Source organism: Hyla sarda, chromosome 3 (assembly GCF_029499605.1).
Source record: "Hyla sarda isolate aHylSar1 chromosome 3, aHylSar1.hap1, whole genome shotgun sequence".
Lineage (NCBI taxonomy): Eukaryota > Metazoa > Chordata > Amphibia > Anura > Hylidae > Hyla > Hyla sarda.
In genome coordinates, this window is record NC_079191.1 from 182,901,735 (window position 1) to 182,929,225 (window position 27,491).

General features: G+C 43.6%; 1 protein-coding gene across 4 annotated transcripts; it reads left to right on the forward strand.

Annotated features, from left to right (window-relative positions):
• CLN8 (CLN8 transmembrane ER and ERGIC protein) lies at positions 1-26,368 on the forward strand. Of its 4 annotated transcripts, XM_056565710.1 has the most exons (4): positions 7,465-7,604; positions 15,824-15,908; positions 18,691-19,313; positions 23,057-26,368. In XM_056565710.1, the coding sequence occupies exons 3-4, from the start codon at positions 18,777-18,779 to the stop codon at positions 23,372-23,374; spliced, it is 855 nt and encodes a 284-aa protein (XP_056421685.1). In that variant the 5' UTR covers positions 7,465-7,604; positions 15,824-15,908; positions 18,691-18,776; the 3' UTR covers positions 23,375-26,368. The 4 variants fall into 4 exon arrangements, with proteins under 4 accessions (XP_056421686.1, XP_056421685.1, XP_056421684.1 ...); XM_056565711.1 differs by lacking the exons at positions 7,465-7,604; positions 15,824-15,908 and adding an exon at positions 1-63; XM_056565709.1 differs by lacking the exon at positions 15,824-15,908 and having other exon boundaries at positions 7,466-7,636.
• The last annotated feature ends 1,123 nt before the right edge of the window (positions 26,369-27,491 follow it).

Below are 27,491 nucleotides of genomic sequence, written 5' to 3' on the forward strand. Positions count from 1 at the left end.
GACAAGGGGAATAGCCATCTGGGCGTCAAGTTCTGCAGAGAGAACATTTAGCTGAACTCGGCGGTATGTACATCTAAATTAGATAAGGAAAGACTATAGAGAAGACGTCACTAATATCATTGTGTATTCTCCTCACTATGTCCTATCAGAGCTGGAGTCACTTGTAAGTTTTACAATTTGAAGGGTGAAACAACAACTCCCAGCATAACCTTACCACATACTTCATACTGGGAGCTGTAGTTTTAAATGGTAAATAACTACTTTGGCACTTTCCCATTCTCTGGCAATTGGTATATTTGATTATTATACTGGAAATTATTTTCTGCAACATGCAAAACCGCGGGCATCACAACATGCTACAGCGCGGGCATCACAACATGCTACAGAATGGGCATCCCAACATGCTACAGCGCGGGCATCCCAACATGCTACAGAATGGGCATCCCAACATGCTACAGCGCGGGCATCACAACATGCTACAGAATGGGCATCACAACATGCTAAAAAAAATCAGGGCCTATATCCCTTAATGTTATGTTTTTGCAAATATTCATCCAGTTGCTGTTTAAACGTCTGTACAGACTAGTAAAACCACATCTGCAGGCAGAGGATTCCACGTCCTTATTGTTCTAAAAACCCTTTCCTTTGCCTTAGACAAAATCTCCTTTCTTCCAGTCTAAATGTGTGACCACATGTCCTATGTATAGTCCTGTTTATGTAAACATTCTAAAATATTATACATAAACTGATTAAAATGTCTTATAATGTTTGTAATATTGATACAGTGATCCCTCAACATACGATGGTAATTCGTTCCAAATGAACCATCGTTAGTTGAAACCATCGTATGTTGAGGGATCCGTGCAATAATAATATAGAAAGATATACTCACGTGCCCCCGCCGCTCCAGACCGTCACCCCTGCCCTGGATGTCGCTTTCCATCGTTTTCGTTGTGTCCCCGGCGCTCCGGACCATCACTGCTGCCCGGGATCGTCGCTCTTCATCGTCGTCTTCACGCAGCACACGGGGCACCTTATACGACTATCCGGTGGCAGCTGAAGCAGTCTGCGCTGCCGGATAGCCGTTTATGCGATGGCCCCGACATACAAAAGCATCGTATGTTGATGCTGCCTTCAACATGCGATGGCCTCTGAGAGGCCATCGTATGTTGAAATTATTGTATGTCGGGGCCATCGTAGGTCGGGGGTTCACCGTATATCTGTTTAAACATATCCTATCTGTTTGTAATGTAAGGCCAGGTTCACACTACGGAATGTCCACACGGTGTCTGCAGAAAGAATGAACGTGTTCATTCTTTCTGCAGATACAGAAAACGGAATTTCCGTGCTGGAAACATCTGGCATGGATATTCTGCCGTGTGCACAGCGCAGCAGAATCCTGTTAAATTCAACGGTACTCTGCTGCAGCGGAATGACGTCACAATGCTCCGTCCCTGTGATCGCTAGTAATCAGATCCGGAGCGAGCACGCTCCGGGGGCTGATTCTAACGGGGTGCGGCGTGGAAGATCACGGGGGTCCCCAGCGGTGGGACCCCGCGGTCAGGCATCTTATCTCATATCCTTTGGATAGGGGATAAGATGTCTTTGCGCCGGAGTACCCCTTTAAAGAAGGTTAGGACTGTATGATACATTTAATAATATTGTAAGGCTGCTTTCACATACTATACTTTTGCTCCGTTAAAAGATCCGCTATAAACTTCCGTTAGAAAACTCTTTAACCCCTTAACGACCAAGGACGTGTATTTACGTCCTTGGCCGGCTCCCATGATATAACGCGGGGTCACGCGGTGACCCCACGTCATATCGGGTCGGTCCCGGCATCATGTATCTGATGCCGGGACCCGGGGCTAATAGCGCGCGGCAGCGATCGCGGTGGCGTGCACCATGAACCCTTTGGACGAGGCGTTCAAAGTTGAACGTCGTGTCTAAACCGAAAGTGAAAGCTCCCCGGCTGCTCAGCGGGGCTGATCGGGACTACTGCAGTGAAAATGCGGTGTCCTGATCAGCTGGGACACGAGCGGAGGTCCTCTTACCTGTCTCCGGCGTGTCCCCTCGGTGACTGATTGCTCCAAGCCTGAGATTCAGGCTTGAGCACTCGACCGCCGATAACCCTGATCACTGCAAAGCTATGACTTTGCAGTGAACAGGGTATAAGATCAGTGTGTGCAGTGTTATAGGTCCCTATGGTAGCTATAACACTGCAAAAAAAAAAAAAAAGTGTAAAAAAGTTCAAATCACCCCCCTTTTCCCATAAATAAAAAAACACCATGTAAATAAAAATAAATATAAACATATGTGGTATCGCCGTGTACGTAAATGTCCGAACTATAAAAATATATCATTAATTAAACCGCACGGTCAATGGCGTACGCGAAAAAAAATTCCAAAGTCCAAAATAACATATTTTTGGCCGCTTTTTAAATAATGAAAAAATGAATAAAAAGCGATCAAAAAGTCCGATCAATACATAACTGGTACCGCTAAAAACTTCAGCCCCATATGTGGAAAAATAAAAAAGTTATAGGGGTCAGAAGATGACAATTTAAAACGTATACATTTTTCTGCATGTAGTTATGATTTTTTACGGAAGTACGACAAAATCAAACCTATATAAGTAGTATATCATTTCAACCGTATGGACCTACAGAATAAAGATGAGGTGTCATTTTTACCGGAAAATGTATAGCGTAGAAACGGAAGCCCCCAAAATGTACAAAATGGGTTTTTTTCTTCAATTTTGTCGCACAATGATTTTTTTTTCCGTTTTGCCGTAGATTTTTGGGTAAAATGACTGATGTCACTGCAAAGTAGAATTGGTGGCGCAAAAAATAAGCCATCATATGGATTTTTAAGTGCAAAATTGAAAGGGTTTTGATTTCTAAAAGGCGAAGAGGAAAAAAAACGAAAGTGCAAAAACAGAAAAACCCGTGGTCCTTAAGGGGTTAAAACAGCCGTTAAACGGCCATTACAAAATCCGATTCACGTCTATGGGATTTTTTTTATATCCGTTATCACCCGTTATGAATAACAGACGATATTTGTGACGGGAAAAAATAAGTCACATGCACTAATTTTTCTTCCGTCAAAAATAACGGTGGAATAACACCGCCGCCAGTTCCCGTCATGTCCCGCTGCTACCCTGCTCCAAGAAGACGAGGAGCAGGCAGTGGGAGGTGAAATATGGACACGGGGGGATAAAGATAAGCACACTGGGGCCAATGAGTTATTATAAATATGCATGGGGGGCATACATTTGGGGTTCAAATTAGTAGTTTAATAACCATGCCAGGAGCCCTGAATGGCTCCTCGGTGCCGGCCATTCAGGGCTCCAGGCGAAGTTAAAAGTGAAAGTAAAAATACACCGCACATTGCAGGGGAGAGGAGCATGCCGCCCGCTCCCATTTAATAACTTCTGATCACATCGGGTCTTAGAAGTGAGACCCAGTGCAATCAATCCCTCAGCTCCTTTACTACAACCCCCATCACGGAACAGAGTATGTTTCATGATGGGGGGAGTAGTACAAACACTAATATAGCCTCCCCAGCCACCGGCAGACTCCTGCAGCTGGGGAACTACTACTCCCATCATGGAAACAAGTCTGTTCCATGATAGGAGGAATAGTAGTAGTAGTTTTTTCGCCTGTGGGAGTCTGTAGGCAGAGGTGTTATATCGGCCATAAAATTACAGTACATGACAGATGTTATAACGGGTCTTAACGGATGAATATGCCCGTCATTTTGACGGACGTTATTCAGCCGTTAGCACCCGTTATTTCATCCATTTTTAATGGTCTGTTAATACAGATAACAGATGTACAATAACGGGTGAATGCACTGTAGTGTGAAAGCAGCCTAAAGGAGATGTCCAATACGGACTATTTCTATTCCATCCTGCCCGGGCTGCAAAAAAAGAGAAATCGGTCGACTGATCGGTCGACTGGGCTGTCTACATCCCTTAGCCCGGAATGTCACACGGCGCTTCAGCCTATCACCAGCCGCATTGATGTCCCGCCTTGTCCGGTGATAGGCTGAAGCGCAGTGTGATGTCCCGGGCTAAGGGAAATAGAAATTAGACAACCCGGCCGACCGATCAGCTGTTGCGGAGCTCTGGGGGAATGTAGGAAGGTAAGTGAAAGTTTATTTTCTCTTTTTTTTCAGCCCGGGCAGGAAGAAATAGTCCATACCGGACATCTTCTTTAACCCTTTAAGGACCGAGCGTTTTTCAGTTTTTGCACTTTGTTTTTTTTTTCTCCTTACCTTTTAAAAATCATAACCCTTTCAATTTTGCACCTAAAAATCCATATGATGGCATATTTTTGCGCCACCAATTCTACTTTGCAGAGACATCAGTCATTTTACCCCAAAATCTATGGCAAAATGGAAAAAAAAATAATTGTGCGACAAAATGGAAGAAAAAACACAATTTTGTAACTTTTGGGGGCTTCCGTTTCTACACAGTACATTTTTCGGTAAAAATTACACCTTATCTTTATTCTGTAGGTCCATACGATTAAAATAATACCCTACTTATATAGGTTTCATTTTGTATTACTTCTGAAAAAATCATAACTACATGCACAGAAATTTATACTTTCAACATTGTCCTAATCTGACCCCTATAACTTTTTTATTTTTCCATGTACGGAGCGGTATGAGGACTATTTTTGTGCCGTGATCTGAAGTTTTTATCGGTACTATTTTTGTTTTGATCGTACTTTTTGATCACTTTTTATTCATCTTTTTATGGTATAAAAAATGACCAAAAATTTTGGACTGTGGAATTTTTTTGCGCGTACGCCATTGACCGTGCGGTTTAATTAACGATATATATTTTTATAGCTCGGAAATTTACACGCGTGGCGATACCACATATGTTTATTTTATTTACATTTTTTTTTTATTGGGAAAAGGGGGTGCTTCAAACTTTTATTAGGGAAGGGGTTAAATGATGTTTATTAACTTTTTTTTTTTATGCTATAGCCCCCATAGGGGACTATAACATGCAGTACATTAATTCAATACACTGATCACTGCCTTTGCATTGCAATGCAGTGATCATTGTTATCGGCGGTTGATTTCTCCCGCCTGGATTTCAGGCTTGGAGCAATCAATCACCGATCAAACGCGCAGGAGGCAGGTAATGGATCCTCCTGTTGCGTTCTAGCTGATCGGGACATCGCGATTTTACTGCGACGATCCCGATCAGCACGACTGAGCTGCCGGGAAGCTTTTACTTTCACTTTAGACACGGCGATCAACTTTGATTGCCCTGTCTAAAGAGTTAATGCTGGACATCAGCCCTATCAGCAATGTCCGGCATTAGCCACGGGTCCTGGTTGCTTATAGCAGCCGGGACCAACCGGGTATGAGCGCACGTCATACCTCTGGGGCCGCATATGAATGTTTATAAACGTCCATATGCGGCAAGGGGTTAAGCAACACCTTATTTTCGGTCCAACACAAAATACTCTAATAGTGCCCCTACCGCAACTAGACTATGGATCCGCCCCTAGGATAGCAGTATTAGGTAAGTATCACATGTGCCATATTTTGCTGCTGTGTATTTTCCCACTCACCGAAGTCATTGAATAAGCAAAATCAGCTGCATAAAATATGCAGCACAATATGGCACACATGACCCTACCCTTAAGAATATCACAAAAATGTATGATACCACCACCATAGTCTTTCACATGCCAAACCTACCTATGCTATTAATCTTTAAGTCTTCATTCTCCTAAAAATCTAATTTCTTCTGCGTTAAACAGTGTTAGGCTAGGTTCACACCACGTTTTGTTAAATACGGTTCCCGTATACGGCAGGGAGGAGGGGGGCGGGGCTTAATCGCGGTTTCCCAACCGTAGGCAAAAATGCGGTCGACCACGTTTTTGCCTGCGGTCGGGAAACCGCATACGGCCGAAAACTAAGCCGACCGGAGGCTGCGGTTCACTCCGGTCGGCTCATTGACATGCATTAAATACGGTTCCCGAATACGGCTGAGTGTGGGCGCCGCGATTAAGCCCCGTCCCCTTCCTCCCAGCTGTATACGGGAACCGTATTTAACAAAACGTGGTGTGAACCCAGCCATAGGCTGGGTTCACACTACGTTTTCTCCCATACGGGAGCGCATACGGCAGGGGGGAGCTAAAAGCTCGCGCTCCCGTATGTCACCGTATGCGCTCCCGTATGTCATTCATTTCAATGAGCCGACCGGAGTGAAACGTTCGGTCCGGTCGGCTATTTTTGCGCCGTATGCGCTTTTACAACCGGACTTAAAACCGTGGTTGACCACAGTTTTAGGTCCGGTTGTAAAAGCGCATACGGCGCAAAAATGAGCCGACCGGACCGAACGTTTCACTCCGGCCGGCTCATTGAAATGAATGACATACGGGAGCGCATACGGTGACATACGGGAGCGCGAGCTTTTAGCTCCCCCTAGCCGTATGCGCTCCCGTATGGGAGAAAACGTAGTGTGAACCCAGCCTTAGAGAGGTGTGGTGTCCACTGTGCCTCCTGTCTGCCAACACCTCGCAGCACGTCAGTTCCATTGACACGCCAAACTCGCCTGACGACAGCATGTGCGCCTCCAGAATGCAGCGGTGCACACACGGCGAGTCTGTGACCCTGTCAGACACTATCTGGGAGATTTACCAAAACCTGTCCAGAGGAAAAGTTGCTGAGTTTCTCATAGTAACCAATCAGATTGCTTCTTTCATTTTTGAAAAGGTCACAGAAAAATGAAAGAAGTGATCAGATTGGTTGCTATGGGCAACTCAGCAACTTCTCCTCTGGTCAAAGATTGATAAATCTCCCCCACTGTGACTGTCAAAATCCCTGGAGACAGAGCTCTAGCCTTATTTTTTTAATAGGCTTTTTAAAAATGAATTATTGAATCTAATTGGTTACTATGGGCAACTGCTCCACTCTGCCTCTGTACAAGATGTGAGAAATCTCCCCCTTTGTACATTCCTTTATTGAGGCCCACTATTGTGCTGTGGTATGTCACCATTTTTGACTGGATGCCAATGTATATCCGAAATGTATAAGCACAGTAGAAAAGAAAAAACAACAACTATACAGTCGGCCATATACCTTCCCCTGGTGGAGGCACTCTTGGCACCCACCAGGTCCACCTGAACTAGTAGGTGCCTCCACGCAGAGCTGAGGTAACCTGCACCAGCACGTGAGCGGCTCTGCAGTGTACTCCCTCATTCACTGTCCACCACCACACAAACGCGCCAAGCGTGAGGTAAACTACCACGAGCCAAACACTGTATAGATGAACCCAAACCGCAGAGTCCTAGTGTCACCGGTGTGAACAGCACATAGGCAGCAGCAAGATAACGTGTTGCATAACACTGCTACACAAACAATCCCCATCAGCCTACCGAACAACAGCGCGACGTGCTTTCCCCCCCCTCCTGTCAGACGATAATGGTACAGTCCGCTCCATCTCGCAGTCACGTGCGGTGATGCGCTTGAGTGGCAGGAAGTGCCGCGATGGGTCACGTGACGAGTCTTATGTACACAGCGGCTCTGTGATGAAGGAATGTGTGTAGTGGGGAGGACCGCATCTGCCTCAGGTTTGTACTGTGACAGTGTATAACCATGCTCTGTAAGTATTGTATGGTTTGTTTTTTCTAATCAATCCGTATCTGTTGTCATGTGATTTGTCTTGTGAATGTATATGTGTCTGTAGAGCAGTGTTTCCCAACCAGGGTGCCTCCAGCCGTTGCAAAACTACAACTCGTTGCAAAACTACAACTGCTGGGAGTTGTAGTTTTGCAACATGTGGAGGCACACTGGCTGGGAAACACTGCTGTAGAGTGTTATAAATATAATGTCTGTCCAGCCATTGGAATTAAACTCTAGACTGCAGAGTCATGTGACAGCTCCCTAGTTATGTAGAGCAGTGATGGGAACCTTTTTGAGCCCGAGTGCCCAACTTTTTTCCTTCAAAGTGCCAGCACAGCAAATAAATCAGAATACTGAGGTTTAAGTTTAGAAAAAACAACTTAGGTTGGCAGTATAGTTCCCCCCACATTAGGTTGGCATTATAGTTCCCCCCACATTAGGTTGGCAGTATAGTTCCCCCCACGTTAGGTTGGCAGTATAGTTCCCCCACGTTAGGTTGGCAGTATAGTTCCCCCACGTTAGGTTGGCAGTATAGTTCCCCCACATTAGGTTGGCAGTACAGTTCCCCCACATTAGGTTGGCAGTATAGTTCCCCCACATTAGGTTGGCAGTATAGTTCCCCCACATTAGGTTGGCAGTATAGTTCCCCCACATTAGGTTGGCAGTATAGTTTCCCCCACATTAGGTTGGCAGTATAGTTTCCCCCACATTAGGTTGGCAGTATAGTTTCCCCCACATTAGGTTGGCAGTATAGTTCCCCCACATTAGGTTGGCAGTATAGTTCCCCCACATTAGGTTGGCAGTATAGTTCCCCCACATTAGGTTGGCAGTATAGTTCCCCCACAATAGGTTGGCAGTATAGTTCCCCCACAATAGGTTGGCAGTATAGTTCCCCCACAATAGGTTGGCAGTATAGTTCCCCCACAATAGGTTGGCAGTATGTCCCCCCACATTAGGTTGGCAGTATGTCCCCCCACAATAGGTTGGCATTATAGTTCCCCCCACATTAGGTTGGCATTATAGTTCCCCCCACATTAGGTTGGCATTATAGTTCCCCCCACATTAGGTTGGCAGTATATTTTCCCCCACATTAGGTTGGCAGTATAGTTCCCCCACAGACATACAGCCTTCAGCCATATACAGTGTATGGCTGGAGGCTGTATGTCTGTGTACTGCCTCACAGTGCTCCGTCCACTGCTCCTACGGTCAGGGGTCACAATCTACTGCTATGGGCTATAGGCGATATCATTGAATGGTCGGTATTTTTAATATAAAATTACCAGCCTGGTGGCAACCCTAACTATGATATAGGACAGATTCCTGGCCTATAGCCAGAGGAGAGATCCACCCTGGATAGTGCTGGGACTGCTGTGAGATGTGGCAGTGTATAGAGAGCGACATGCTTATTTACTTATATACCATATACTGTAGATTTCAAGGTTATGTCCACATAGTGCACATTCCAGTGATAATCTTGCTCCATTGCAAGTGAATGAGGTTTCTGCAACACTGTTCATATGCATAGAAAATAATCCACATTATATTTATATATTATATTTATTAAAATGACATATTTTGCTTTGGATCTGATGTGGGGTTAGATGTCATCTTTGCACATTCTTTGCATATATCCAGTGGCCGGCCTCAGATTTCTGTTATGGAAATACATGAATTATTATGCTATAGCTGCCCGTGAGTGTATTCTATAGCTGCCCGTGAGTGTATTCTATAGCTGCCCGTGAGTGTAATCTATAGCTGCCCGTGAGTGTAATCTATAGCTGCCCGTGAGTGTAATCTATAGCTGCCCGTGAATGTAATCTATAGCTGCCCGTGAGTGTATTCTATAGCTGCCCGTTAGTGTAATCTATAGCTGCCCGTGAGTGTATTCTATAGCTGCCCGTTAGTGTAATCTATAGCTGCCCGTGAGTGTATTCTATAGCTGCCCGTGAGTGTCCCCAGTGTCCGGAAGTTTATTGTTCTGAACACTACGTGCGGGCTTTCGTGTTCAGGGCCACCCCTTGTGATGTCACGCCGGCCCCCTCAACGAAAGTCTATGGGAAGGGGGCGCGACGGCCGTCGCGCCCCCTTCCCATAGTCTTTCGTTGAGGGGGGCGGGTGTGACGTCACGAGGGGCCAAAGCCCGCACGCAGCGTTCGGAACAATAAACTTCTGGACGCTGGGGAGCGGAGCTTCCGTAGCAGGGCAGCGGAGTACCCCTTTAAAGGCTCATCTGTTTTCCATAGACTTCAATGTTAAATTTACTGCATCCGTTTTTTTTCTTCTACCGTTTTTTTTGACCGAAAAAAAATACTGCATGTGTCGTTTTTTTTCTGCAGTCAAAAAAACGGAAATGAATGCAGACGGGTACGAACAGATGTAAACGGATTGTAAAAAAAATCCCATTGACATGAATGGGATTTTTTAAAAACCGTTTTTAATCGGTTTACAGCCTGCAAGAACGGAACCGAAAAGGAGATTAAAAAAAACGTTGACAGACAGCTGTGTGAACGCACCCTAAAAGGGAAACTGACAGATGGATCAACCCCACTTCCCCGAATATACAGATGGTTAGGAGTAGAGATGAGCGAACTTACAGTAAATTCGATTCGTCTTGAACTTCTCGGCTCGGCAGTTGATGACTTTATCCTGCATAAATTAGTTCAGCTTTCAGGTGCTCCCGTGGGCTGGAAAAGGTGGATACAGTCCTAGGAGACTCTTTCCGAGCCGAGAAGTTTGTGAGGAATCGAATTTACTGTAAGTTCGCTCATCTCTAGTTAGGAGACATCCCATGAGATGGCATCAGAGGTGCAGATAGTCTTCAAACCTGCCTCCAGTTCAGTTAAGACTTTATTTGCTTATTGCAAGACCGTCCTATATTTCTGGAAAGTCTGAACGGATTGGGGAAAAGAAATACATCATTTTACTCAGAATCACCCTCACTAACCACCAGTATATTCAGTCTAGTAGGGTTGATCCATCTGTCAGTTTCTCTTTAAAAGACGGCACAGCAGCGTCCAGCCTTTACTGTAAGGTTGGTGGAGGTCTGACCTCTGGGATCCCCACTGGTTCTGTGCTGTAGCCTCTACACTGTATGTCCCTTCCTGGCAGCTACCCAGATGTACAGGGAACTCGCATGTAGAGAGTTGTGTTTCAGTTCCCCTTTACAATGGCTGGCTGGTTACCACTGTGTAGGATAAGACTAGGGCTACACTGCAACTTTCTGTACTGTTACTGATTGATTTTAACCCCTTAAAGGGGTACTCCGGTGGAAAACATTTTATTTATTTATTTTAATTTGTTTTTCAAATCAATTGGTTCCAGAAAGTTAGATTTGTAAATTACTTCTAGTACTTATCGGCTTATTCCTTCCAGTACTTATCAGCTGCTGTATGCTCCAGAGGAAGTTAAGTTGTTCTTTTCAGTCTGTCCATGTCAGGAACTGTCCAGAGTAGGAGCAAATCCCTATAGCAAACCTCCCCTGCTCTGGACTGTTCCTGACAGTTGTAGAAAATTGTTTTCCAACGGAGTACCCCTTTAACCCCTTAAGGACCATGGACGTACGCGTACGTCTAAGCACCCTGGTAGTTAAGGACCTAGGATGTACGCGTACGTCCGTGGGAATTTCGGTCCCTGCCGGGCAGAGACCGGGGTGACTGCTGATATCTATCAGCAGTCACCCTGCGCAAATGCCCAGGGGGGTCATAAGACCACCCCAAGTCGGCGATCGGCGCAAATCGCAAGTGAATTCACACTTGCGATTCTATGGTGACCCGGAATATACGGGCGGGTTTACAGTAAGTTTTCTGCTTCAAGTATGAGCTGCGGCAAATTTTTCGTTGCAGCGCAAACTCCTAGCAGGGAACTCACTGTAAACCCGCCAGTGCGACTGTACCCTAAAAACACTACACTAACACTTAATAGAGGGTAAAACACTACATATACACCCACTACATATACACCACATTTACACTGTCTCCCCCCCCCCCCCCCCCCAATAAAAATTAAAAACGTCTTGTACGGCAGTGTCTCCAAAACGGAGCCTCCAGCTGTTGCAAAACAACAACTCCCAGCATTTCTGGACAGCCACTGACTGTCCAGGCATGCTGGGAGTTTAGCAACAGCTGGAGGCACCCTGTTTGGGAATCACTGGTGTAGAATACCCCTGTGTCCACCCCTATGCAATCCCTAATTTAGTCCTCAAATGCACATGGCGCTCTCTCACTTCGGAATCCTGTCGTATTTCAAGGAAACAGTTTAGTGCCACATATGGGGGCAGGGATGTGGAATTCCTATAGCCCGACACCCGCGACATGCAGTTTCGGGCGCCGGGCAGGTGAATTTTTCCGGCCCTTAGCTCGGCTTCGGGCAAGCAGGGCCGGACCTGGCAAGCTCGGCGGCGATCTGCAGTCTGTATGGAGCGGGCTCTCGGCTCCTTCCCGCTCCATACTCTGCAGCCCCCGGCTGTAAATAACTGTGTCCTCCGAAGCAGAGCAGGGGAGATGAGAAGCTGTGTATTTGTCTTCTCTCCCCTGCTCTGCAGATCTGTGGGGGGGAGATGAGGGGGCGTGGCTTCTTGCTCCCCATGCAGACCTGCGTCGTCTTCCTTCACTCCCCCCAGCTGTAGCTTCGGAGAGCTGAGGGGAGGAGGCACGTCTGCACGGGGAGACTGCATGCGGAGCTCTGCAGTATGTATGGAGCGGGATTCCTGCCCGCTCCATACTCTGAAGCCTTCGGCTGTTCTCAGTAGCCGGGGGCCGCCGCTAATAGCCAGCATGTGGCGATCACGCTGCTAGTGGGGTGGATCGCACCCCGCCCCCCCTCCCCCCCGCAGCGCGATCGCAGGGGGGCGATCCACTATGGAGGTAGCTGGAGGGCTTACCTCTGTTCCCTGCTGTCCCGCTCTGTCATTGATAGAGCCTGGCTGGACTAGGCTCTATCAATGGATCACAGAGCACACAGATTAATAGAGTTCAATAGAGTTTTAATAAAAGTTTGAAAGACACACATTAACCCAGTGGTCTTCAAACTGTGGCCCTCCAGATGTTACAAAACTACAATTCCCAGCATGCCAGGACAGCTGTTGGCTGTCCGGGCATGCTGGGAGTTGTAGTTTTGCAACATCTGGAGGGTCACAGTTTGAAGACCGTTGCATTAACCCCTTCCATGTTAAAAGTTCAAATCACCCCCTTTTGCTATATAAAAACATGTAAACATAATAAAAATAAACATATTTGGTATCGCTTCGTGCGCAATTGAACAACCTATTAAAATATAACATTATGTATCCCGTACGGTAAATGTAAAAAAAAATACCAAACCACAGATTTGCAATTTTTATAATATCCCAGAAAAAAAAAAAAGTTAAAAAGCGATTAAAAAGTCAGATCATTACCAAAATGGTACCGATACAAAAAAAAACGATTATGGCGCAAAAAATTATCCCTCATACAGCCTGGTATGTGGGAAAAAAATAAAGCTACAAGGGTTAAAAAAATGGCAATTAAAAAAATTTGAAAAAGTTCAGAATTAGTAAAACATGACGTAAACTATACAAATCTGGTATCGCTGTAATCAGGCGGCCTAAAGTATTAAACTAACATGTTACCTCAACCACAAGGTAAATTAAATTAAAATTAAAAGGTATCATTATAGTAGGTAGTTATGGGTATTATAGGGCGAGGAGGAAAAAATGAGAGCGTAAAAGCGAAAATTGGCCCGGACAAGTGGATCGTCATGAGGGACAAGTAGATTTTGCTCCATTTTAGTCCCGTGGACAAGTAGTTTATTATAAAAATTTCCACACCCCTGTGGGGGATTCCCATACTCAGGAGAAATTGCACTACAAATTTTGGGGGCTTTTTCTCCTTTTACCCCTTATGAAAAGGAAACATTGGGGGCTACACCAGCCTGTTAGTGTAAAAAAATATTTTTTTACACTAACATGCTGGTGTTGCCCTTTACTTTTTATTTTCACAAGAGGTAAAAAGAAAAAAAGACCCCCAAAATTTGTTACGCAATTTCTCCTGAATTCGGAAATACCCCATATGTGGGCGTAAAATGATCTGTGGACGCATAACAAGGCTCAGGAGTGAGAGTGCACCATGTACATTTGAGGCCTAAATTGGTGATTTGCACAGGGGTGGCCAATTTTACAGCGGTTCTGACATAAACACAAAAAAATGAATACCCACATTTGACCCCATTTTGGAAACTACACCCTTCACGGAATGTAACAAGGGGTATAATGAGCCTGAACACCCCACAGGTGTTTGACAAATTTTCATTAAAGTTGGATGGGAAAATGAAAAAAAAATTTTTTTTTTTCACTAAAATGCTGGTGTTATCCTGAATTTTTAATTTTCACAAGGGAAAATAGGAAAAAAGCCCCCCATAATTTGTAACCCCATTTCTTCTGAGTAAGAACATAAACCATGTATGGATGTAAAGTGCTCTGCGGGCAAACTACAATGCTCAGAAGAGAAGGAGCGCCATTGGGATTTTGAAGAGAAAATGTGTCCGGAATTGAAGACCACGTGTGTTTACAAAGCCCCCATAGTGCCAGAACAATGGACCCCCCAACATGTGACCCCATTTTGGAAACTACACCCCTCACGTAATGTAATAAGGGGTACAGTGAGCATTTACACCCCACAGGTGTCTGACACTGGAACACCATTTTTGGAACACTGGTCTGTGAAAATGAAAAATGTAATTTTTCATTTGCTCAGCCCACTGTTCCAAAGATTTGTCAAATGCCAGTGGGGTGTAAATGCTCACTGCACCCCGTATTAAATTCTGTGAGGGGTGTAGTTTCCAAAATGGGGTCACATATGGGGAGGTCCACTGTTCTGGCACCACGAGGGCTTTGTAAACGAAGCCCTCACTCTTCAAAAGCTCAGTGGCGCTCCTCCTCTTCTGAGCATTGTAGTTCGACCGCAGAGCACTTGACGTCCGCACATGGGGTATTTCCATACTCAGAAGAAATGGGGTTACAAATTTTGGGGGTAATTTTCTCCTATTACCGCTTGTAAAAATGTAAAATTTGGAGAAAAATCAGCATTTTAGTGAAAAATTTTTTCATTTACACATCCAAATTTAACAAAAAGTCGTGAAATACCTGTGAGGTGTTAAGGCTCACTGTACCCCTTGTTACGTTCCTTGAGGGGTGTAGTTTCCAAAATAGTATGTCATGTTGGTATTTTTGCTGTTCTGGCAGCATAGGGGCTTCCTAAATGCGACATGCCCCCCAAAAACCATTTCAACAATATTTGCTTTCCAAAAGCCAAATGTGACTCCTTCTCTTCTGAGCATTGTAGTTCGCCCGCAGAGCATTTTACGTCCTAACGTGGGGTATTTCAATACTCAGAAGAGATGGGGTTACAAATTTTGGGAGGCATTTTCTCCCATTACCCTTTTTAAAAATGGTAAATTTGGGGAAAAATCGGCACTTTAGTGAAAAATTAAGGCTCACTGGACCCCTTGTTACGTGCCTTGAGGGGTGTAGTTTCCAAAATGGGTATGCCATGTGGGGGGTTTTCTGCTGTTCTTGCACCATAGGGGCTTCCTAAATGTGACATGCCCCCCAAAAACCATTTCAGAAAAACTCACTCTCCAAAATCCCACTGTCGCTCCTTCCCTTCTGAGCCCTCTACTGCATCCGCAGAACACTTGACATACACATATATGAGGTATTTCCTTACTCGACAGAAATTGGGTTACAAATTTTTAGAGGATTTTTCTCCTTTTACCCCTTGTAAAAATTCAAAAACTGGGTCTACAAGAACATGCGAGTGTAAAAAACACTTACTGAATGTAATTTTGAATACTTTGAGGGGTGCAGTTTTTATAATGGGGTCATTTGTGGGGTATTTCTAATAAGAAAGCCCTTCAAATCCACTTCAAACCTGAACTGGTCCATGAAAAATTCAGATTTTGAAAATTTTGTGAAAAATTGGAAAATTGCTGCTGAACTTTGAAGCCCTCTGATGTCTTCCAAAAGTAAAAACATGTCAACGTTATGATGCAAACATAAAGTAGACATATTGTATTTGTGAATCAATATATAATTTATTTGGAATGTCTGTTTTCCTTACAAGCAGAGAGCTTCAAAGTTAGAAAAATGCTAAAATTTTAATTTTCTTTATAAAATTTTGGAATTTTTCACCAGGAAATGATGCAAGTATCGACAAAATTTTACCACTAACATAAAGTAGAATATGTCACGAAAAACAATCTCAGAATCAGAATGAAAGGTAAAAGCATCCCAGAGTTATTAATGCTTAAAGTGAAAGTGGTCAGATGTGCAAAAAACGATCTGGTCCTACAGTGAAAAATGGCCTGGTCCTTAACGGGTTAAAGGGGTACTCCGGTGGAAAACAATTCATTTTAAAGCAACTGGTGTTAGAAAGATAAGCAGATTTGTAAATTACCAGTACTTCTATTAAAAAAAATCAAAATTCTTCAAGAATTTATCAGCTGCTGTTTACTATAGAGAAAGTTCTTTTCTTTTTGGATTTCCTTTCTGTCTGACCACAGTGCTCCCTGCTGACACCTCTGTCCGTGTCAGGAACTGTTCAGAGCAGGATAGATTTGCTATGGGGACTTGCTCTGGACAGTTCCTGACACGGACAGAGGTGTCAGCAGAGAGCACTGTGGTCAGACAAAGAAGAACAACTTTCTCTGTAGTAAACAGCAGCTGATAAGTACTGTAAGGATTAAGATTTTTTTAATAGAAGTAATTTACAAATCTGTTCAAGTTTCTGGCACCAGTTGATTTAAAATAAATAGTTTTCCTCCGGAGTACCCCTCTAAGGACCAGTGCTGTGGAGTCGGTAGATAAATGTTCCGACTCCGCAATTTTTTGTACTTCTGACTCCGACTCCTTTGTATTAATATGCAAATGTATTAAAGTTTAAGCTAACAATCGGAGTTTACAAGTTTTTATAGCCTTAGCTGAATGACAGCAGTTTTTCCAATGGTTTACAGCTTCAGTCTTGAACTATTGACCCCCCATTCCCTTCACTTATACAAGTCTCTAGTCCTACAAAAAACATATTTACTTAATTCCTTATCAGTGAGAGGCTAGGTTACCCATGGGTTCCCTGTAACAGCAGAACACAACACTATGGAAAGTATAAGTATTGGCGCTCCTAATTGTGCCATATAGTGAAGCACATGAAATGCATGCTTCTTCACGGTCACTTAATCATTTTGCGGTTACGTGAGGCACTGCATGCATTGGTCTTTATTCTTACAGTAGAGAAGTCATTAATTACAACTTTTTGTGAATTGGGACATTTAAACTTGCTTTGGTTTTTTTTCATTCCAATCTAAATTTAGTAGGAGTCTGAGTTGGTGCATTGTTTTCCGACTCCAGGTACCCAAAATTTTATCCGACTCTACAGCACTGCTAAGGACACAGTCCATTTTGGCCATAACTCCTTAACGAAGCATATATTTATCTCCTGTGCCGTCTCCCGCCATATAATGTGGGGGTCACGCGGTGACCCCAGGTCATATCGGGTTGGTTCTGGTGGCCATCAAAGGCCGGGACCCACGGCTAATACCGGACATCACCGATCGCGGTGATGCTCGGTATTTACCCTTCAGACACGGCAATCAAAGCTGATAGGGGATAAGATGTCTGATCGCGGGTGTCCCACCAATGGGGCCCCCCGCAATCTCTCATGCAGCACCCAGCTGTCTCAGCTTCACTGAGCGACGATAGCTTCGTGTCTGAAGACTCATGACTACGGGGCCCGAGTATTGTGACATAGGCTTGCATTGAGGGGACGGGGCGTGACGTCACAAGGGGGCAGTGTTGTGACATTACGATACTCTGGCACCGTGGTCGTGAGTCTTCAGACACGGAGCTATAGTCGCTCCGTGCAGCTGAGACAGGTGGGTTCTGCATGCGAGATAGCGGGGGTCCCCAGCGACAGGATCCCCGGGATAAGACATCTTATCCCCTACTCTTTGGCTGGGGGATAAGATGTGTTAGGGCCGGAGTACCCCTTCAAAGCTAATATACATACAGCATGGGAGATTTTTGAAAGTTGTGTTAAAGGGGTACTCTACTGCCCCAGCGTTCGGAACATTTTGTTCCGAACACTTGGAGCAGGTGGAGGGGGTCATGACATTGAGGGGGCATGGAGTTATGTCACAAGTGTGGTGTGGCTGTGACATCACACCCCCGCCGCCTGCTCCCAGCATTCTAAAGGAACGCTGGGTATTAAACTGAGATCGCAGGGGTCCCAGCTGGGACCCTGCAATCAGACTTTGGATATGGGCGGAGTACCCCTTTTAAGTATTTTATCGGACGGCAAAGAGGACGTCCAAATATAGTAAGGGACCTGATCTTCAGATACAAAAGATGTTGCTGAGATTTATGAGTAAGACTGATAGCGTTGAAACGTGTCCAGTATTATCTGTATGAGATTCATGTGTCTATGCGGTTGCTATCATTTTACATGTTCAAATATATAAAGGAAGATTCATTTTAAGGACATCCATGTGCTGGATCATCTGACTTTTTGTTTGCTTAGCGCAGCACTTGATCACAGGATTTGTGCAGTACGAGAGTTAATCTGGAGTGGTGAGCTGGAGGATTGTTCTTTTTTTATATAAGATGTTGCTGATGCTTATAAATAGTTGAACCGGACCGGTTCCTTTTAACGGGGTACTCCGCTGCTCAGCGTTGGGAACAAACTGTTCGGAACGCTGGTGCCGGGAGCTTGTGACATCATAACCCCGCCCCCTCGTGATTTCACGCCCCGCCCCCTCAATGCAAGTCTATGGGAGGGGGCGTGGCAGCCGTCACGTCCCCTCCCATAGACTTGCATTGAGGGGGCGGGGTGTGATGTCACGAGCTCCCGGCACCAGCATTCCGAACAGTTTGTTCCAAACGCTGAGCAGCGGAGTACCCTTTTAACAAAGCATGCAGTTTGTAGTAGCTTTTTTACAATATAGAACACTTCAGTATGATTTTGTGTCTTTTTGGATTCTATCTTCAAGTATTTTTTTGACATTCTGCAGGTAATGTTACGTCTCCTGATGTATCCAATCCAGACAATGTGCAATAAGAAGATGCTCGTGTACAAGTAGGAGGACTTTCCTGGAGGATGGCTGCTCATCGTGATCTGATGGATGCCCTGAGCAGCTTTGACTACTCTTCATGGAACACCTGTCTGGTTCTGATGATAGGAGGATTTCTATTCTATTTGGCCATTTTTGCATTCAGTCATCTTGTATCTATAGTGTTTTATGCTACTTATAGGTCACTCCCAGCCAAAGAGAAAGTATTTTGGAATCTTGCAGCTACACGGGCAGTCTTTGGAGTTCAGTGCATTGTGGCTGGGTTAACCGCACTACTATTTGACCCAGTTCTCCTTGCAGATCAGATCACTGGTCAGCAGGGGTGGGCTTTTTTTACCATAATAATAGCAACTGGATTTTTTCTATTTGAAAACCTTGCTCTTCACACATCTAATTTTGTGTTCTGGTCTTTTGATATCTTTTTGGCTGTCCACCACTTTTTTGCTTTTATAGGATATTTGGGTGCAGTGATCTGCAGCACAGCGGGACATTATTTGCCAATGGTTACACTATTACTAGAGATGAGTACTCCATTCACCTGTATTTCATGGATGCTGTTAAAGGTAAGCATATGTTCTGTGAATTCATCCGTCAGCAGACTTCTAGGGTATAAAGTAAGAGCATTGCTGAATATGGCTTTTGTACATACAGATTGATAAGTTTGGGTTATTGAGTTTCGAGATAACTTAACATAAAAAAAGACACCTGTAATTTTGTATCCTCGAATTGTTATTAAAGCTTGAGATTTACTTTCAGCTACGTTTCTTAAAGGAGATCTGCAGCCATAGACACTTATCCCCTATAAGTGTCTGATCGCAGGGGGTCCGACCGCTGGGATCCCACACGATCTCCCGTACAGGAACAGGCATTATCTTGGCTCTATGCGGCTAATGCGAGTGTTTTCAACCTCACTGAACCAGAGCCCCGTACAGGAGATTGCGGGTGGTCTCAGCGTTCATACCCCCTGTGTTCAGACACTTATCCCCTGTCCTGCGGATAGGGGATAAGTGTCTATGGCTTCAGATTTTCAGCTGGTTGAGCTGATTAAACTACGCTTTGGAGCCTACTGTGCATTCCCTTCAGCTGCAAAACTTACAGTACAGCTTTGTGGCTGTCAATCAGAGGTTAAAGGAGGTGACCAGCACACAGTGCAACGCGAAGTGGGCTCCACAGTCTAATTTGCATGTCTATCTTTAATTTAACTATAGAGGAGTAGCTATTTATTCAGCCCACATATGTTATTGCCACAATTGTAATGGTCTAAGCAGTAAACATGTTACGGATGAAGAAAAAAGAGCACCAGTAATAACTACAACTCATCTTGCATAAAACAAGACATACAGCTACAAGTTATGGAAAAAAGATATTTCCCAAAAAAAATGGCTTTTATTGTGCAAAAACACCAAATAATAAAATACCTATTTGTTGCATTCGTACTGACCACAAAGAAAATATAAAAGTTCAGAGCTAAGGTGCATTCACACCACGTTTGTGAGATCCGGCCCACATCTCATTCTTTTTAATGAGCCAACCAGAGTCAGAGGGTGACTCAGGTCGGCTCATTTTTACCCCTTATCCGGTTTTGTGGCCGGGCTGAAAACCGTGGCATACAATGGATTTCAGTCCGGCCAAAAAAACGGATACGGGGTAAAAATGAGCTGACCGGAGTGACTGACTCCGGTCGGTGCATGTAAATGAATGAGATTCGGTGCTGGTCCGGCTGGGATACAGGAGTGCCTAGTTTTGAAATTTCACAGCATGAACTCACAAACATGGCGTGAATGCACCCTTACCAATCTGTCTGAGGATAGAAACTGCCCGGTTTTCCCAACAACCAACCAATCACAGCTCAGCTTTTATTTAACCAGAACTTAAGATATGAAAACTGAACTGTGATTGGTTGGTTGCTGTGTTCAGAACCAGACAGTTTCTGTCCGCAGACAGATTAACCCCTTAACGACAATTGATGTAAATGTATGTCATGGTGCCGTGGTACTTAATGCACCATGACGTACATTTACACTCCGCCATGACTGCGAGCACCAGACCGATGTTTGCGTCATGTACGGCAGTTCCTGATTGTTATCAGCAGTCAGGGACCCGCCGGTAATGACGGACATCCACGATCGCGTGGATGTCCGCCATTAATCCCTCAGATGCCGTGATCAATACAGATCACAGCATCTGCGGCAGTGCGGTACTTTGAATAAATGATGATCGCACGCAGCACTGCCGGGGGAATCCGATCATCTGTAATGGTGGATGGAGGTCACCTCACCTGCCTCCGTCCATCTCCAGGGGTCTTCTGCTCTGGTCTGTGATCGAGCAGGCCAGAGGAGAAGATCGCTGATAACACTGATCAGTGCTATGCCCTAAGCATAGCACTGAACAGTATTAGCAATCAAATGATTGCTATAAATAGTCCCCTATGGGGATTATTAAAGTAAAAAAAAATTTAAAACTCCCCTCCCCAATAAAAATGAAAATCATCCCTTTTTCCCCTTGTACACCAAAAAAAGGGTGTAAAAAAAAAAAAGAAACATTTGGTATTGCCGCATGCATAAAATTCTGAACTATCAAAATATATTGTTAATTATCCCATACGGTGAACAGCGTGAATGTAAAAAAAATAAAGTCCAAAATTGCAGCTTTTTTTGTCACATTTATCCCCAAAAAAATGTATAAAAAATTTGCAAAAAGTAAAACCTAAGCAAAAGTGGTAGTGATAAAAACGACAGATCATGGCGCAAAAAATGAGCCCTCATACCGCCCCGTAATGGAAAAATTTGAAAGTTATAGGTGTCAAAATAGGGCGATTTCAAACATACTAATTTTGTTAATAGTTTGAGATTTTTTTAAAGCAGTACAATAATAGAAAAGTATGTAATCATGGGTATCATTTTAATCGTATTGACCCACAGAATAAAGAAAACATAATTTTTACCGTAAAGTGTACAGCGTGAAACAAAACCTTCCAAAATTTGCTAATTTGCGGTTTTCTTTTCAATTTTTCCACATAAAATTTTTTTGGGTTGCGCCGTACACTGTATGCTAAAATGAGTTATGTAATTACAAAGTAAAATTGGGGATGCAAAAAAACAAGCCCTCATATGGGTCTGTGGATGGAAATCTAAAAGAGTTGTGATTTCTAATAGGCCAGGAGTCAAAAATGAAAATGCAAAAATAAAATTGGCCTGGTCCTTAAGGGGTTAAATCTGGACCAAAATGTTAATTTCATTGCATGGTAAAAAGCGAGGGTAAAAATGGCTCTATGCACTGAAAAATAATTTGTATAAAACCGTGAACTTGTCTCACGAAAGACAAGCTTTAATATAGTCACAAAATAAAGAAAAATAGTAATGACTGTTATATCTATATAACAAAAATTTAAAAATTAAATCTGACAATAAAAGTGACTTTTTTGGGAGGATTATTCCAATTTAAATCCGTCTGTTAAGGACTTTTGTTGAAAGTGAACCTCAAGCTTCAGCAATGTTTCCATAGTGTATAAAAGGGTACAAACGTGTCCTTTCTAAACTCCCCTAAACTCAATGGTCCAGATTTAACAATCTGTCTGACAAAAAAAAAGTCTAAATTGCCCAAAGGAACCAATCACGGCCCAGCTTTCATTTCACCAGAACAGTTTGAGAAATGAAAGCTGAGCTGTGATTGGCTGCTATGGACACATTTTTGTCCCAGTTTGGAAAATCCAGTTACTAAGTGTGAACAGAGGGGCAAATGTCCTACTTTAATTGTGCTAAAATTCTGGCATTATTTGCACTAAAAAACTTGGATTACAATGGTCACTTTTCTCCTCTCCTTCTAGCGATCGGTCGAGATCTGAACATCAATACCTGGAATGATCAAAACTTTTCACATGTCTCTAGGATAACAAAAAAAAAAAATGTTTTTTTTTTTTGTTAAAGTGACAGGTACCATTATCAGCCACCCAAAAGATCTAGTTAGCTGACAAGTAAGCTAACACTCATTTGTCAGCTGGCCCTTTTAGGCTCTGTTCACATGTTACATTGCAGTACTGTTGCATAGTATTAGGAGTTCTGCTACTGTTTGACTACTTCATTTTATGTTGATGTAATATATAAACTGTAGCGAATACAGTGTGAATGTACCCTCAAAGTGAATCGTTATGGATAGTAAGAATTATAAGAGTAATTGCAGTAACGGTAATGTGTAGCTCCATGTTAGAGATCACTGTACAGCTGCCATTTAATTATGTATGGGTAACTTTTTGTGCACTTTAATGTATAAAATATTAGTAATGTCTCTCTTTCCTCTCCTCCTCTAGGCGGGTTGGTCACAAACGTTATTTTGGAAGGTAAATCAATGGATTATGATTCACATGTTCCATTGCCGCATGGTCCTTACCTATCACTTATGGTGGGTAACTCTTTACAACTGGGATCGCCTAGTAAGATCTGTCACGGTGCTATATGTAGCCTTCTTCCTTGTTGGTTTGACTTTGATTACTCTTATACTGAACCCATATTGGACTTATAAAAAGACCCAGCAGCTCCTCGCCCCAGTTGACTGGAACTTTGACTCCACATCCAAAAATTCTTCATGGGAAGGAAATGATGGAATTGGCATTAAGAAAAATGAATAGTATATCTATATGAGGGCCACAGTTCTTGTGGAAGAATTGTGATGTGTTTTTAAAGGGGTACAAACTGTTCCAAACGCTGGAGCCGGGAGCTCATGACGTCATAGCCCCACCCCCTCAATGCAAGTCTATGGGAGGGGGCGTGACAGCCGTCACGCCCCTCCCATAGACTTGCATTGCGGGGGAGGGGCTATGACATCGCGAGCTGCCAGCTCCAACGTTCGGAACAGTTTGTTCTAAACGCTGAGCAGCGGAGTACCACTTTAATGCAGATTTAAAATCCCTCTGCAGGTTGGAACAGGACTGTTACCAAAGATCAATCCTTCTGAGTTTACGTGCTTTTATTTAATATTCATTTAACGTAGACATAGAATTATCTTAATCTTTTGTTAATAGATTTAATTACAAAACTATTTCACCAGGAATTGGGAATTGTACTGCATGGTCTGTACTCTGTATAATTTCTGCAGCTAGGTCCCATTTCTTTTTCGTGTCTTCATTGGGAAACAGCTTTCTTCAGGGCCCATACTTAGCATTTATGGGGGTTTTTTAATTTGATTTTAGTCATATTGTAATCGTATTATTTAATACAATATGAGAATATGTTTTTTCCCACTTTGGTTTTTCCTGTTTGTGTTACAAGCATCCCAAGTGTAAACTGATCAAGTGTTGTCCTGCTTGTACGACTGCTGCCAATAAGCTGTAAATTCTAGGGGGACCACAAATTAGCACACAAGTGAGTTTCTGTTCAAAAAAATTGGACAACCCATGTTGTGTACCGAAATGCTAGATACTCCAGAATATTATTCCTGTTTTTTGTCTGGACAAATGAGTGTAGCAGAGGTAAACTGCATAAGGCTGGGTTCACACTACGATTTGAACTACGGTTCCCGTATACGGCTGGGAGGAGGGGTGGGCGGGGCTTAATCGCGGCGCCCGCACTCAGCCGTATAGGGAACCGTAGTTAATGTATGTCTGTGAGCCGACCGGAGTGAACCGCAGCCTCCGGTTGGCTGCTTTTTCGGCCGTATGCGGTTTCCCAACCGCAGGCAAAAAACGTGTAAAAGGCCCATACCTCATTTGTTTTCTTTACATACAACTAACACACTGGGAAAGCTTATGTCAAAGTGTCCTTTTGGTATTCTTTAATTTAGAATATATTTCCTATACAGTGACATATGTTAAATATTATTGAGGAATACCCCGGACAGAAGCAAAAATAAAAGGCATGGGCAGACTGTTTTGAGTATGTTGATACTTTACATACATTTCTGCAACAAATCTGCCATGTGTAAATTTACCTTCTAGTTGGCGCACTGTACAGTTCTGTCATTGTTCTTAATAACAAGTCATATGTTATGAATACTGAGTATTTCTTGTGTTTATAACTCTCTATTTGAGGAAGGTATTACTACATTCCTAGTATGTCAGATGCCTACAATCTAGTAGTATTAAAGATGTATCCAATGTGGATAGACACATTCTCTTCTTGAACTGTATTATATCTTTTAAAGGAGTACTTACATGCTCAACTTTTGGAAAAAACTGTTCTCAACGCTGGAGCCGGCGCCGGGAGCTCGTGATGTCATAGCCCCCTCCCATAGACTTGCATTGAGGGGGCGGGGCGTAATGTCATGAGGGGGCGGGGCTATGACGTCACGAGTTCCTGGCTCCAGTGTATGGAACAGTTTCAAAGGCTGACCAGTGGAGTACCACTTTAATAACCACTCAGGACTGAAGATGCAATAATATTTAAAAATGCTAAACTTTTTACAGAAACGGTATTAAACATAGTATAGCCCCATAAATTTAGTGCTGTAGTTTGGCTTCCTCTTGAAGGATTTGTTCTATCCACATAACCTATGTTTATTTGCCCTGTTAAGGCACATGGTAGTCATGGTTGGGAGGTTAGCACCTTTCTGTTGCAGAATTTCTGCTGCAGGAATTTTGATGTAAATTGGCTATAAATTCATGCAGAATTCCATGCAAAAATTCTGGCGTGTGAACATAGCCTTACTGTGCCTGAGAGAGGGATAGTGCTTTAAAGGGAAACTGACCGGCTGCTCACCCACACTAAACTCAATATACTGGGGTCATAGTGGGAGATTTATCAAAAACCTGTCCAGAGGAAAAGTTGCCCATAACAACCGATCAGATCTCTACTTTCATTTTTTACAGGTCTCTTAAAAAATGAAAGAAGCAATCTGGTTGCCATGAGCAACTGCACCACTGTCCCTCTGTACAGTTTTTTATACATTTTCCTCATAGTGCCGATGAAAAGCTTTAAAAACATTGGTCACTTAGATAAACAGCCAGAACTCTGATACAACACCAAGGAATAATAAGCCAGTATATTGGGATACGGGTCTATTCACATGTACAGTATCCTGCGCATATTTGATGTGTAACGATTTGAAGTTGTCATTTATTTCACATTGAAATCTGCAGCAGCAAATCTTGTGCATCAAATCCTGCGTTTCAAATCTGTGCAGAATACTGTACGTGTGACAACACCATTGATTTGAGCCAGAATAAACCAACTAATAGGTGTGTAAACTAACACTAGATGCACTCTGATAAATAGAGAGGAGCAAAGTTACAGTGATTTGATTCGTCACAAACTTCTCGGCTCGGCAGTTGCTGACTTTAGCCTGCATAAATTAGTTCAGCTTTCGAAGCTCCGGTGGGCTGGAAAAGGTAGGGGAGAGTCTCCCACCGGAGCACCTGAAAGCTAAACTAATTTATGCAGGCTAAAGTCAGCAACTGCCGAGCTGCAAGGTTCGTGACAAATGGAATCACTGTAACTTTGCTTATCTCTACTGATAAATATGTAACATTTTTAGTCCAAGTCATTGTTTAAAAATTGGAGAGTTTTTGAGTAAATCTGACCTATTAAAGGAGTTCTCCGCCCCTAGACATCTTATCCAGGGGGTCCCGCACTGGGGACAACTCTGCTGCGGCACCCCGCTGTTATCACTGCACAGAGCAAGCTATGTGCATAATGACAAGTGATACAGGGTCAGAGCATCGTGACCTCACGGCTCCGCCCCTCGTGACTTCACAGCCTGCCCCCTAAATGCAAGTCTATGGGAGGGGGCGTGATGGCCACCAAGCCCCCTCCCATAGACTTGTATTGAGGGGGTGGGACATGACGTCATGAGGGAGCGGAGCCGTGACGTCACGATGCTCCGACCCCTGTATCGCCCGTCATTATGCACAGAGAGTTAGCTCAGTGCAGTGAGAACAGCTGGGTGCCGCAGCCGAGATCACAGGGGTCCCCAGCAGCGGGACCCCCGCGATCAGACCTCTTATCCCCTATCCTTTGGATAGGGTTAAGATATCTATGGGCAGAGTACCCCTTTAGGCATAGATTAGACTATTGGGTAAGTCTACCAAATAAAGGCTTTAATGTCCTGTTTTCCCTTGTATTGTGTTGACATTTTATGAAACCGTTTGTTTAATTATTTTAAAAAAAAACTGTTTTTGAAATTTTGAATTTCTCTTATATTTCAGCTGATGACAGTGTTATTAGTCATTACTGTCCAGGTAATAAAACATCAGTGTCTGAAATGTCTCCGAAATTATTTTTATTCATCTAGTACCAGCATATCCTTCAGCTCTTTGCAGTTGGGGAAAATAAAACCATTTTACTATATGAATCATGGCCAGCATCCCCTTATGTGTTGGCATGGGGGAAGCCCAGAAGTCCCGCCTTACAGATGTGAATGAGACAGTGTAATAAAGGAGAATGAGCATCGTAGGTCATTGGCTGCATGAAATGTACAGGTCTGTTATTAAATGGAGATGGGGAAACAGATGTATGGCAGTGCATCATTAAAGGGAATCTACGCAGACCCCCAATTATGCTAGATGTCACCTGAACCCACCTATTTCAGTGGGACTGGCTGACCATCTAATGACTGCCTCGCAACTCGGGTATGCTTAAAGGGAACCTGGCATCAATCTCACGTTGCCTGAACCACAGTCCCCAGTTGCTTCTTTATCCCCAATCAGTTCACAGCAATTAGTTATATGTAGGTAAAAGTTGAATATCTTTAGATTGAATGGAAATATCAATTGACCTTTCATTCCCAGTCATTATCTGGTACATTAGATAAAA

What these genes read in the sequence shown, in the direction of transcription:
- CLN8 (XM_056565711.1), top strand. Translation starts at nt 18,777, where the DNA reads ATGGCTGCTCATCGTGATCTGATGGATGCCCTGAGCAGCTTTGACTAC. An exon ending in TTTCATGGATGCTGTTAAAG is followed by an intron (nt 19,314 to 23,056) that starts GTAAGCATATGT and finishes CTCCTCCTCTAG; the next exon opens with GCGGGTTGGTCACAAACGTT.